The sequence below is a fragment of the Anolis carolinensis genome, chromosome 1 (genome assembly GCF_035594765.1).
Source record: "Anolis carolinensis isolate JA03-04 chromosome 1, rAnoCar3.1.pri, whole genome shotgun sequence".
Lineage (NCBI taxonomy): Eukaryota > Metazoa > Chordata > Lepidosauria > Squamata > Dactyloidae > Anolis > Anolis carolinensis.
Genome location: NC_085841.1, coordinates 172,031,104 through 172,045,535, shown reverse-complemented (window position 1 = coordinate 172,045,535; position 14,432 = coordinate 172,031,104). Strand labels below are relative to the sequence as shown.

At 37.2% G+C, this 14,432-nt stretch overlaps 1 protein-coding gene across 3 annotated transcripts in view; it reads left to right on the top strand.

Annotated features, from left to right (window-relative positions):
* Positions 1-14,432, top strand: part of aftph (aftiphilin) — a 43,688-nt gene that overhangs the window by 7,355 nt on the left and 21,901 nt on the right. For all 3 annotated transcript variants that reach the window (XM_008114739.3, XM_003215234.4, XM_008114743.3), the window contains exon 2: positions 10,035-11,811. In XM_008114739.3, the coding sequence (XP_008112946.1) occupies positions 10,066-11,811 (1,746 nt within the window). In that variant the 5' untranslated portion in view covers positions 10,035-10,065. The remainder of the gene's footprint in view (positions 1-10,034; positions 11,812-14,432) is intronic.

Below are 14,432 nucleotides of genomic sequence, written 5' to 3'. Positions count from 1 at the left end.
CTCTAATTTTAGTAAAAGTAAAATAGTTTCAGACATGAAAGGTTTCTGTGAATGTAGTACTGCCTTGTGGGGGATTCTAATGAATGGGATTCTTCCTATGCAAGAGTAGGTCCTTCTCTCTGTCCTTGGAGTGAATGCTTTCTTGTGTAATGCTTCATATTTGGAATGTTCTCATATTTAAGACATGGTAAAGTGGCTCATGTGTGACATGGGACTACAAGGCAGACACTGTTGTGATTCTACCTGGATTTTTCAATTTTTTACTTAGAGTTTCCTGTGACTGTTATGCAAATTTAGGCTGCACTGTTTTTTACTTTTATTATTCAGGGCTCATTTAAAAATATTGATATAAGATAACTCATCATAACTGTTTCAGCATGAAGTAGGGTAGCTCTTGTTACTTTTTCTTCTCAGTGGCACTTAAAATTGTATCAAAATATTAAAATGTGTTTTACAATGAAAATGTGCAGCCATGTGGTGAAATCAGGTTTCTTAGAAAGTAAGTTATCATGGAGAAATCTCTTGACCCTTTATTTAATTTCCTGGCTCTCTACCCAAGACACAGTGGTTGAGTGACTTTGTTATATACTGGGACTACATTGGTTCTTTTGTTCAGTGAGGTTTTTATCATGCTAGATTTTTTGGGAGTTCCCTGTTTCAAGTAGATAATAGAATGGGAATATTAATAGGGGAGAAATCTGCAAGACTTTTTTTTTTCATATTCTATAGCAAAGGATGAATGCAAGATCTTGCCATAACTCATGGTGACCTCTCCAAGGAGTTTTAACTGACAATATGAATACAATGTTTTTGCTTTGGTGGTTTTGATTAATCCCAAGTTAACCTAATGCCCGTTTTTATAAATAAAATATGTATTGCACAGAAAGGTAAACATTTTAGTGTTTTTTGCCTACTGTGTCAAATCTACATATCTTGATAATATAAGATGGGTTTGACCTTTGCGATTTTTCAAATACAGATACCTTGTTAAGTGTCTTCTACAGTAACTGCTTGAGAAAACTAAATGCTATAGAGCCAAACTAATTATTTGCTTATAACACAGTCTGCAGTAGAATGGGCTCTTATTTATTTATTTATTTATTTACAGCATTTATATTCCGCCCTTCTCACCCCGAAGGGGACTCAGGGCGGATCACATTATAACACACATAGGGCAAACATTCAATGCCCATAAACACATCAAACAGAGACTGAGAGACACACGCAGAGGCAAGTTAACCTTCTTCTGAGGGGATGTTCGATTCTGGCCACAGGGGGGAGCAGCTGCTTCATCATCCACACTGACGGCACTTCCTCATTCCAGGTCGTAAATTAGTTAATCTTGCCTCCCCACTTTATAAGTGGTACCTTATCTCCTACTTGATAGATGCAACTATCTTTCGGGTTGCTAGGTCAGCAATGAGCAGGGGCTATTTTTTATTTTTAATTGACGGGTGCTCACCCCGCCACGGGCTGGCCTCGAACTTCATGACCTCATGGTCAGAGTGATTTAAGGCAGCTGCTCAACAGCCTGAGCCACAGCCCGGCCCCAGCCCTCTTAGTCTCTATATACATTGAGATTATGTGGTTAAAATTCAACAAGATGTTTCATTTAGAACTAGAACAATAGTGAATTGAAGCCGGTTTCTGAAAGGTAATACCTGGAGTTCATGTTACCAGTTAGTGGAAGACATTGGTCATTATTTTAACCCTTCAATTTATACAGATACTATTGTGTTCCTAAAAGAGAAGAGAATCCAGTGATAAATTATGGATGATGTAAGCTTATGCAGTTGAAGCAGAGCTCAAGATGAATTGTTTTTTATGTGTGTGTATCTCTGATGTACATCTAATATAGAGATAAATAAATACTGGTTTGTGCTGTTTACCAAAGGAAGCTTTTCACTGTGCAGTACAAATGAGCATCCTTTATCCAGATTTAAAAAATCCGAAATACTCCAAAATTGTTCACATTGGTGGTTGAAATTGTGACACTTTTACTCTTTGATGGTTCAGTGTATACACATTTGGTTTTGTGGACTAAATTATTTAAAATGTTATGTAGAATTACCTTTAGGGATATGAAACAAATTAATTTTGTATTTAGACTCATATTTCCATGAAGCCTTGTTTTGTATGTAGATAGAAAAAAGCTATTAAAACCCAAAACTTTTCTGGTTCTCTGCATTTTGGATAAGGAACATCCAATTCAGTACATTTTTAAATGCCTAAAATATTGGACTTTGACTGTTGATTAAAGATAAATGCTTAGATAAAACATCTTCATTTTTATATTACATATTTCCTTTGAATCCAACAGAGCCTCTGTGAATAGAATTGGGAAAATGTTTCTGGGTTATTTTTTACCATGCAACTCCAAACACTATGTCTTAAATTGTTTGTGAGAGTTTTCAAACTCTTTGGAATGGACTTTCAGGAATCCTCAATGAAAGCATCGCAGATTGGTTTTCATGGATTAAATTAAGAGTATTGTCAAAAAAAATTTGAAAATAGTGTTCACCAAAGATGTATGGATAAATTCAGCAGTCTTGACTCCTCTTATTAAGGAGAATTAGTTAAAGAGCAGAGAGTAAGGAGTGGAAGAGTTGGCTTTCATATAGGAGGAATGTAAGCAGTTGTTTTCTTTTAAGAATGTATTGCTACAATCCTGTTTAATCTATTTGAAGTCAATTAAGATTATGCTAGATGTTCAGATGATACCAAATTATTCAGGAACATGAAACCCAAGGTAGATTGCAGAGAGCACCAAAAGGTATCTACTGACTCTATGAATAAGCAGCAAAATGACTAATTCCTTTTTTGTGTAAAAAGGTGCCCCATCCAAACAAAAAAGTATTTGAGTGGACACACGGGTCGGGATCAGCAATAACAGCTTGACAAGAGATATTTGGGTCTGGTGAAGAATTCAGGCTTTTTGGTTTTTAAAATTACAAATTGGTATCATGTTAGCTTTGTAAAACTATGTACAACTGTGTTTTATGCTAGAAAACAATTTTCCTCTTTCCCTTAATGCTTATCCTATACTTTTAACCCTAAATGTTACATGGAAATATTCATCTCAAATTCAGTTGCTTGTGAGAAGAACTGGGCTCTCTTATCATTTTACATGTTGTGAATTGGGTTCTGAATTGTTAAGACAGACTTCAAAAGCAACTGATGGTAAAATATTTTAGTCTGCGTGGCTGCTGTTGCAGACCTAAACATTTGACATGCTTTCATGAAGAATTTCAGAGGGAAATTCTAACATGAGGTAGCTTAATTAAAAATAATAATTAACTTTGATTCCATTCATCTGGATTTCCTTAGGGGCAATGGCTTTCTCTCAAATTATAGGTGTCAGTTTATGTCACAGATATTGTTAATATCAGTTAATTCTCATGTGAATCACCACTATACTTTATATACACTTATGGTCTAATTGTGAATTGTCACAGGCAACTTTTGATGTTCGCTGCGACTTACTTTCTACCTGTACCATCTGCCACTAGGATGTAAAACACTAAACGTTTGATGAAGTAGACACATCTTACACTGTGATTAGTATGCTTACCTTTAAGGTGTTGTAAGACTTTTAGTAGAATACCAGCTGGAATACCAAACAGTAGCAAACATCTTTACACGTGTTCATTGCAGTTTTTCAGAGCTTTTGTCATACCACAGGTCCTTACCTCCTGAAACACAGTTTTTAGAATTTAGGAAACTTCTTCAGATTAGTAGATGTGGCTTGTGGCGAGGTTAACAGTGCACAAGAAAAGGTTTTTAAAAATAATTTGTATTGAAAGAAAAAAATTGTAATATGACAATAATAGAACCTCCCTCTCCTGCCCAAAGGAGGAAATAATTGTAGAGCTTAGTGTAGAGTCCAGTCACAGCAGGCATTGCTATTCCAACTGGTAAATGGTTTCAACAGGACAAATTGAACGTTGCACCAAAATAAACCAGATAGCATATTGCTGTTTGTTTTGTAGAAAATACAGAATTAATTTGCCAGGTTTGTCAAAGTGATATGAAAGTCTGCATAGAAGAATGTCATCCTTGGAATAATAAGATATTCTTAAATGTATTTGAGTTTCTTTATATCTTTTGCAATTTTTTTTTTGCAAAAGTGCTAAGCCAATGAGAGGCAAACAGTCTTACCAGCATATTCTCAACAATACTTCTTACAGTTGTCTACAGATAGCCTTTTAAAAAGACTAACAGAGCCATTGCCAAATAAAGTAGGCTTTTCCCCTTAAAACTACAAGTTATTGAAACAGATGTATTTCTGGGCTTTAGTTTTTTAACAGAAACTTATGAAGTCAGGTACATAAGCAAACACCTTTCAATCTTCTGATTTAGGATAACCATGAACAAACATTGGCCCTCCAGGTCTTTTGGACTTCAACTCCCAGAAATCCCAGCCAGCTTTCATGCTCTTAGAAACTATGGGAGTTGAAGTCCAAAACACCTGGAGGACTGAAGTTTGCCCATACCTGTTCTCTAGACACTACTTGAAAGCTTCTTCCAAATTATATCCTGGATATACTTAGATCAGAATCCCATTCTTTCCCAATCAAATTTCATTATGTTTTTTATTGCATTCATGCTGCAGGCACATTGGTGAACATCTGTTTTTCTCCAGCCCTCCTTTACTATGTTCCTAGTGCCAGTGTTGCAAAGAAATCTTCAGTTAGACAGAAAACAAGATAAGTTGCTGCCATATGGGCTGCCATTTAAAAACCATTTTGAAAGGAACTTCTTTGTCAGATACTTTGTTACCTGATGCATACCAACAGTATTTTAGTGTGACTGCAGTGAACAGACACAGAATGAAATACAAAACACATTTTTGTCTTAAATCTGAAATGAATATGTTTTACTTTCTTTTTTATACCTATAATACTTGGACTTTATAAGGGGTGGTGCAGTGTATTTGTGCTACCCCAAATCAGTTCTAGCAGCTTGTTACTACTCTCCCAGACGAAGCATTTTCTGACAAAAAGAGGTGAATGCTCCTCATGGAAGTAGAGGAATGGTGATTTACCCTGAAAATAGTTGCTGCAGTCTGTACCATGTGTACACATTTTTCAAAACCAAAAGTAGTCTGATTGCTTCCATTTTTTCCCTTATTTCATTTGTCATGTCTAATTCTGCTTTAAGTATTGTATGTCAGTACACAAGTTAAACAGATAAAATGTAACCTTGCCTGACCTCCTTTCCGATTGGAATAGGAAGTTCAACAGTAGGTATATTCACAATAGGTAGCCTCTTGTCCTGAATACAAGTTATGCATAAAGATAATAAAATATTGTGGTATATCTATTTTTTTGAGGGTGATATCAAAGGCTTTGCTACAGGCTTGTATTCTTCTTAAATTCTTTGCTCCATTATGAAAATGTATGCTTGCAATACGCCTCTATCTCTTCTGAACCCAGTTTGGAATTCTGGCATTTCTCCATGAGAGTCATTGATGTAGAATTGTAACCATCACTTATCATTGATGTAGAATTGTAACCATCACATCAGGATGGGCTATCCCTGTTTGCCTTCGGAGGCAGATGAAAATTTATTTATTATTTTTTTATTTACAGTATTTATACCCCATCCTTCTCACCCCGAAGGGGACTCAGAGAGGCTCACAGAACACACATAAGACATACATTCAATGAGCCCTGTGCTTATGTGCCTCTGCCATCAGGTGTTTATGAAATGATGAGAGGCGGGCTGCTCGGGATGGTGTGAGCAGGACTGGGTGCAGTGGACGTATAGTTTTTAATGTATTTTAATTTTTTGTCCCTTGAAACAACATATTTAATTGTTTTATAATTTTTATAGTCATATTTTAATGAATCTGCTCTGTTTTAATTGCATCATGTCGTGTTTGCTATTAGCTGCCTTCAGCCCCTGTCATATTGGGAGAAAGGTGGGTTGAAATAAAGTAAGTAAATAATATGAATAAATAAAACCCAATTAAGTCTTTCCATAGAGACATTTCCTTCTGATTCACCTTTCCACCCTCAAAATCTGTTTGAAAGGCCTGTCTAGAGAGGGATTGGGTGAAGTGACAAGCTATGGAAGGAAAAGTAAGTTTGATCATGGTCATCTTGGCACATTAATGTTTGTAAGCAAACAAATATATTTATGTAACTTTGTGAAACATGGGGCAGATATGTCTAATATAGTATACTGTACATGGGAAGCAAATTTAATTTTCTATAAATCATTAAATAATATATGCTAATCTATGTTTATTTACCAGTTCAGAATAAATTTGAAATTCTTTGCAGTACCTCTTTTATAATGGCATTGTATGTATAGAAATGGGAGCTGTCCAAAAGAAACAGAACTTCTGGCTTATACTTATGTATCAATTTCAGTGTTCAAAACGCATTTAAAAACATCCAGGCAAGCAATTTAGTGGTTGAACATTCTCAAGGACAAATTCCATTACCTTTAATTAAGAAGAAAAATGGGGCACTGCCAGCAACCTAGATTAGTTCAACCTTTAAACCATAGCAACAGCTGCCTCTCCTATTCAGACCTCCTCTGCTCTTTTCAAACTTGGAATCATTTTGTATTTTTTTCAAATACATTTGAAATCTAGTTTCACTGGGATTTATGTCCCTGCAGGTATTTTAATAAAACTCCTACACTCATCTCCATCCGATATGTTTATCTTGTTATGTTTTTCGGTGTTGAAAGTGAGAAATAAGCCTTATATCTGTCAGGTTCTCATATAAAGGAGCTCTTGTTGAGTATGTACCCCAGTGTGAATTTTACAAAGATACATAGGCCATTTATGTACAGTTGGCCATCTACATTTGCGGTTGTTGATTCCTGCAAAAATAAGTATGTATCACCATGGTCAGATCAGACGTTGCTAGAAACAAGTGCAGTTCACACACTTCTTATTGTGTATATGAACTTTACCGTAACTTGGGCCTCTGAACTCATGGCTGAGTGCAGGAGTACACCCAGATTACAAACTTGCACTTACAGGGGGGATTTAACCAATCCTATCACAGCTGCAATACATATTTCCTTATTTGCTTTTGAGCAGAGGCACCTCTTTTGTCTGGATTAAGCTTCAATTTCTTTATTATCTAATCTGTTACTGCTATCAAACATATTAGCACCAAAAAGAGAGAGCTTCGTTGGAATTAGTGAAAATGATTAATAGAACTGCATGTCAGGAGCATGGTGGTCACTTTTGGCCAACTCCCCTAGTAGTTTCATGTATATGTTAAAGTAGCATAAGGGACAGCGCAGGGTCTTGAGGGAAGTTGAACAGGAATCCCTCAGGACCACTTACTGGGCTCTCTACTCCAGAAAGAAATGCAGCTTTTATAAAACAGTGCTTGCAAATTTCACCCCTGCAAGGCAGCCAGAAGATTACCGTGGTTTTCAAAAAGTATTGTTAAGTCCAAGAGAACCAGCAGGGACACATTCCTCCCATCCAGTCCGCCATGTAGCTAACCCACAAAGCCATCCTTATCCCATAATCAGGCTTGAAACCAGACTCAAGTACAGTAGAGTCTCACTTATCCAAGCCTCGCTTATCCAAGCCTCTGGATAATCCAAGCCATTTTTGTAGTCAATGTTTTCAATATATCGTGATATTTTGGTGCTAAATTCGTAAATACAGTAATTACAACATAGCATTACTGCATATTGAACTGCTTTTTCTGTTAAATTTGTTGTAAAACATGATGTTTTGGTGCTTAGTTTGTAAAATTATAACCTAATTTGATGTTTAATAGGCTTTTTCTTAATCCCTCCTTATTATCCAAGATATTCGCTTATCCAAGCTTCTGCCGGCCCGTTTAGCTTGGATAAGTGAGACTCTACTGTAGTTATCTCTCAATTGTAAAAGTGTATAATGTTTTTAATTTTTTTGGCTTTTGCTACAGATTGAATATCCCTTATCTGGAATTCTAAAATACTCCAAAATTGTCCACATGGGTGGCTGAAAGTGGCACTTTTGTTCCTGTTAATTCTGTGTATACAGTCTTTGTTTCATGAATACAGTTATCAAATATACTGTATAAAATTACCTTCAGGCTATGTACATAAGGTGTAATTGAAGCATAAAGGAAATATGGAAATATTTGGGTCCCATCTTCAAGATCACATTAGATATATGCAAGTATTCCAAAATAATAATAATAAAAGAAGAAATATGGAATACTTCTGTTCCAAAGCATTTCAAATAAGGAATGCACAACCAGCATTGTCTTTGTTCAGGTTCTTTCATGAAATCAAGGGTTTGATCTGTGGACACAAACTTAATATCTGGCATGTATTAGTGCTACATGGCAATGCAGGAGCAGTACAAACGAACCGTGAAATAGTACAAACTGCTTTTAAAAAATTAAAGCTATATTAACTCATGCCATTCTAACAAAATCTATAAAACAAAACTAAGATGGAAAATGCCCTTTGAAGGTAATAGGTTTCATTTTTCAGATGTCAGGGAGAAAGGCTGCGCAGTATGTGTGAATCCCACTGAGAACTCTACTCTAGACGTCTTCAACACAAAAAGGAGGCTTGGCATTGCTAATTGAGTACTAGCTACAGCAAACTTCAAAGGCTTGAAGAACTTAGAAATGTTCATTTTATGCAGCTTTGGCAAATAGCCCATGACAGAAAAACTGATGCATCAGCTTAATTACCTGGATTTTATGCCATATGGCATGATTTCATTTTTATTTTCAAATCATGATTACATGCAGTTATATTAATAGAATCCTTTCCTAAGAATATGAGAATTAAACAATTTTATTACAAAAAACAATTTCCAAACTTAAAGTAGTTATTATTTACACTTTTACGTGTAAAGGGGAAACATATTTTGTATGTATTTCTATCTGTTATAATTCTACCAGTGATGTAACTGTCTTTTGATTGCTTTCTTTTTTCCTTTTCTTTGTTAAATAACATTTGTATTAGTGGAGAAATAGATGGAGCTCATTTTGGATATGTAGGACCCAAACCTTCAAGAAAGCTTTACCTTTAGGGTTATATGTAAATGGAAACAAGGCTATTCTTCTTCAAAGTTCTTTCACATACTCATGTGAGGGCACCCTTGTGTAGAGAACAATTTATGGATATAAATTAAGACTTAGAGCCATAGATATTCCTATATCTTACAGGGTTGGAAGCATAGAATAGAAACCCTTGTTAGTAGCTAAAAGATGGGTTTTGTGGCTGTATGCTTTCATGTTGTTTTCAGTTTGTGGCTACTGTAAAGTGAACCTGTCATGGGGTTATCTTGTCAAAAATTGTTCAAACATTAGTATTCTTTTGAAGCAGAAAGAGTATGACTTGCCCAAGGTCCCCAGAGGTTTCCATACCGGAGTGGGGATTTGAACACTGGGGTGAATTTACACCAGGCATGGGTAAACTTTGGCCCTCCAGGTGTTTTGGACTTCAACTCCCACAAATCCTAACAGCTAGTAAGCCGTCTGAGATTTCTGGGAGTTGAAGCCCAAAACACCTGGAGGACTGAACTTTGCCCATGCCTGATTTACACTGTAGAATTAATGCAATTGACACCACTTTAACTTTCATGACTCAGTGCTGTGGTGTCATGGGTCTCTTCCCCCCCCCCCCCCCCCCCCCCGCTGTCAAATAGTGCTGATACCTCACCAAACTACAACCCCCGTGATTTCATAACACTGATCTATTGCAGTTAAACTGTATTAATTCTACAGTATAAATGTACCCCTGTTTTCCAGTATCGTAGTACAACACTCACTACTACACCTCATCTCCCCGCACCCCCAAACATACATATGTTTAGTGGAGTAACTTTCCAGTGAAGCAGCAAGTCTTTTCACTTATGTTCTGTTTTTTTTCTTTACAGAGTGATAGGGTGGAAAGCTGAGAAATAATTTTTATAAGAGTAGTAAATGTCTGTCATAGTTAGTTCTTTGATGTAATATTTGTTGGATGAAAAACATTTTAAACCAAGAAGTAGATCAATTTTGGAATCAATTGTCTTCCTGTAATAATTTTCTTTTCTTCCCTTATAGGTGTATATTACCCTTCATCAAGAATTGAAGAATGGAACCAGATGTCATCCGAATGTACTCTTCTTCTCCTCCACCACTAGACAATGGGGCCGATGAGGAGGAGGAGGAGTTTGGTGATTTTGGTGGTTTCTCTGGTGCTGGAGGTACCAGTGTAGGCTTTGACTTCTCATCGGATTACTCTACTTCAAAAGAAGAACTTAAAACTTCATATAATTCTGATTATTCAGGCAAAGTAGAAAGCATTATAGCCTTTACTGCTGTTCACTACAGTAATGATAAAGAAGGCATTGCAGAGCTTCCTAGTTCTGTTAAAGGACTTTCCAACAGTAGTAAAGAAAAATGTGAGTGTAGAGATTTGGGAACATCTTTTGGTATTATTCCAACAGAAGTAGAGAGAACTGGAAAATCAGAGTCACTGTACCCTGAAATTATTAGAACTGATGTGAAAATTCCAAGTCAGGTCCAGCAAGTAGAGAGCTGTAATGGTGAGAAACGACCATGTTCAGAAGTTCTAATGAATGGATTTGCAACACCGGACACAGCAAATTCTCAGGGAGTAGAAGATCTGGACAATATCAGTGACTCAAAGGGATTAAGAACAATGATCGCTAACAATACTGAATTAAATTTCGATTCTAGAGCCAGCACAGCAGAGGATTTTGCAGATTTTGCCACATTTTCAAATAAGCAAACAACCCAGGTAGAAGAAACAGGAAATAAAATATGCAAAAATGATCATGAAAGAGAAGTACTAAGTGTACAGGAAAACAATATTATTAACAGAGTTGGAGAGAGGAAGTCTGTGAAGGAAGCTACTTTAGACGGAAACTGTGAATATGAAGGGGAAACTGCCACTGAAGGTGAACAGAGCTGCATTTCAAAAATCAATTTAGCAATTTCTAATGACTTGAACACAGAGGAGAACTGTACAACATTGGAACATAGCATTGTCTCTTCCTTACAAACAAATGTGAATTCTGGCATAGTGGTAGCTTCTGAAGGAAAAGGAGACCATAACACTGGAAACAACAAAGATCATGATAATTTGTGGACCAATGATACTGCAAGTATATTAACACTTAATGTAAGTAAAGTTCAAAGCCTTAGCAGTCTTCCTACAGAAGAGAAGGTCTGTGTTCCTGAAATAGTTAAGATTGGTGAAAGTGGCAAAGGACATATATCATGCAGTAGCTTAAGTGACCATGGTTTTGACAACTTTGGCACAGTCAGTAATGGGTCTCATGTGCTTGTGGATGGTGCTCAAGCTTCTGCACAGCAAAAACATTTTCAAATCCCAAATGAAAACATCAGTAAATCAAATAGTGAATGTGGTGACAGAAGGGATGCTCATCAGCACTCAACAAAAGAAATTTCAAGCACTGTGTTAGAAAACTGTCCAACAGCTAATGCTGGGCCTAGCGTGAAATCTCCTGTTGAATTGGAAAATGGAGATGACGGTGAGTTTGGGGACTTTGGTTCAGTAACAAAAAAGTTTCCGGACTCTGATGACTTTTCAGACTTCAGTTCTGCTGGTTGTGACCAAGGTACAGAGTGGAATGCTTTTGAAGCAGAGCAAAAAGATAGCTGCTTATGGGCTGCGTTTGAAGATGAACAGGGGGTGGAGTCTCATACTGGAAAAGATGAGTGGCCTTCGCATAGAAAAGGGTCAACATCTGATGTTGAACATCCAATGAGTCAGATGACCGACAGTATTTCTACAACATCTTTGCACGGAAGTGGCAGTGAGCAATTGCAGGAATTGTCAACTTCATCTCGGGTAATTACCATCATTTGCTTCTGATGATAAAGTTTTTCACAGTTTACTTTTTTGGGGAAAATTTAAACAGTTCATTCTATGGTATTCAAGTTGTTGCTTTTGTAATCCAGTATGAATGTTTGAAGCTCCTCCTACAATGCAGTTTCTCCTTATACATGGACCTTCCAAATGCACATGTGTTAGGTATCCACAAATTATGTACTGTACAGCCTTAGTAATGAAAAATATTTCTTTTTAGTTAGCAATAATATAGTGAAAGTGCCACTGAATACAGATAAAGCTTTTCTTTCCTCCCAGCATGTGTTAACCTTCCCACAGAAATCAAGAAAAAGACTAATATATTATTCCTGGTGAACTGCAGAATTGAATTCTGTTGGATCTTCTTTACATGTCTGTACTTATAGTCTGTTATGCTAATGGTTCCACTTTTTCTGTGCTCATACAGGGAGGAGGAGCTGGTTGTCTTTCTGAGCAGACATAGCTGCTGGCTCAGAGTCACCTATTTTTAAACTTCTGACTCCAGGGTTGTCTTTGGAACTGAAGCACTCTGGAACAATTTAATATATCGTGGTGCAGTCCTGAGTACCTTATCTATGTCTTCCCTCCCTATTGCTGCTGCTTTTATCCTTTCTCACCCACACCTTTTTTTTTCTTCATTTTGCTGCTGCCTCCGTCTGTAGACAATGCAACTAAATAATTCTAGTTTCAATCCATTATAGAGATCATCCTGAAAAGGTTTACAATATAGCAACTGTTTCCCCCTCAAAACCAGAGTTAAAAAGAATAGACAACAATATTTTCCTTCCTCCCAGAGAAATCTACTCATTTTTTTTTCTTTACTTGCACCAGCTCCTATCCACAATGCAGACTGTTGTTAATAATCTGCCCCCAAAGGTCCGGGGTGGGGGTGGGGGTGGGGATTCTACATTCTAATTTGAAAGTTGTGAGATTATAGTGAAATTAGTAGCACATAGGAATCAGGAACAGAGAAGTTCTGAAGGAAATAAAAGGGACCTAACTAACTGCAATTTACAGCTCCTCTACAAGGCATATATTTTCAGAATAAAGTGAGAAATTGCTGCGGAATTGCCAGAAGATACAAAAGGCAACAGGAAGGTAGCAAAGGAGGCGCCAACTTTGCACATATCAAGGGGAAAAATGAGCAGAACATCACTATAGAGAAATAAAGAATGGTGTGACAACTCATATTCTTCTCAACCCACCAATTAGATCTGCAATATCCCTAGAGGAGAAAAGAAGGGGAAAGCTGGGGTGGTGGCGGCGGGGGGAGGTTGAATGACCATTTGCAAAGCTATTCAGAACTACAGACTACCCATAATCTACTTTTTTTTTCTTGCAACCTAATTCAGTTGCTGTAAAGCAGCCACCCTCACTGAGCATTCTTACTGACCAAGAAACTTTCATCTCCTTGCCATGAATGTGTTTGTTGAAAGCCAGTGTAGTTGGGGCGGAATTAGGTTTTTATTTTCATATCTTATTGAAACCCCTCTGGCTTCATTAAAATTCCCCTGTGGTTTATAAACCTTTGTGCTGTTTGGGGAATCCCACCACTTCAAGAGGAACTTCAAGGGAGGAATAAGCACGAAGGGCAGTCAAATGAAAGTGGATCTGGACAAGCCCTAGTATATGTACAATGTGTAGTCAGTTGAATCGTGGCTAATGTATTGATGCTGTTACTCCTAGAAAAGTGTAACTTGCCAGTGTAACCTGCATCTTGTTTTATGTACAGATATACTGCCTTTCATACTGGGGGTGATGTATGAGTATAGTCATACCGACTACCAACCATGGACAGTTCCATCCTACACCATTTTGTCTAATCCTCTCTTAAAGATTCTGTTCCCTTGCTTGTCATTTCTTACTTAGGTCAGCTCTGGTTCCCACCTCGTCTCCATTTTTGTCTATCTTGTTTGCACTCCCCCTTCTTCCCTATACAACTTTCCTTTGCATGGACAATGTTGTCTCTGACGTTATCACCTCTTCACTTCTTCTGGCTCCCATAATGCTGCAGCAGTCTCACCCCCAATCAGTATGGTATGAGGAAGGTATTTACTTTTACCAAGTTATTACATAAGAAGGAAGTAGATAAATTAAAAAACCTTGTTGTGATCTATAATTCACACAAATGGGTCATCTGCACCTGTTAGAATGGTTACCAAAGTGTTTTGGCAGTAAGGACACATTTCCTGTCCCGGCAATCATAGAGCAAGTGGCAGAAACATCCAGGTCTGCTAGGTGACATGGCATCGACTTGATTTGCAAGGCTTCAGATAATTCCTGTCATGCATCAAATGAAAGAGTCTCCAGGCATGAGGTTAACAATCCCATGCAGTGTTCATCATTCTCTCTGATAGTGGATGGAATCTACACATGTACAGTAATTTCTTCTTCCATAATCTATGGCAGTGAACACCACTAACACATTCATAGAAGGATGGAGAACATATCTAGAAGACCTCTTTGTCAGGGGTCATTGGACACTTGAAGAGAGCATTCTCCATGTCAATACTCTTTAAGATGTTGGCCTTTCAAGCTTTTGAAACAAGGTGGTTCCAATCATTATTAACAACACCATAGTATTCTATTAACTGAGCAAGCAA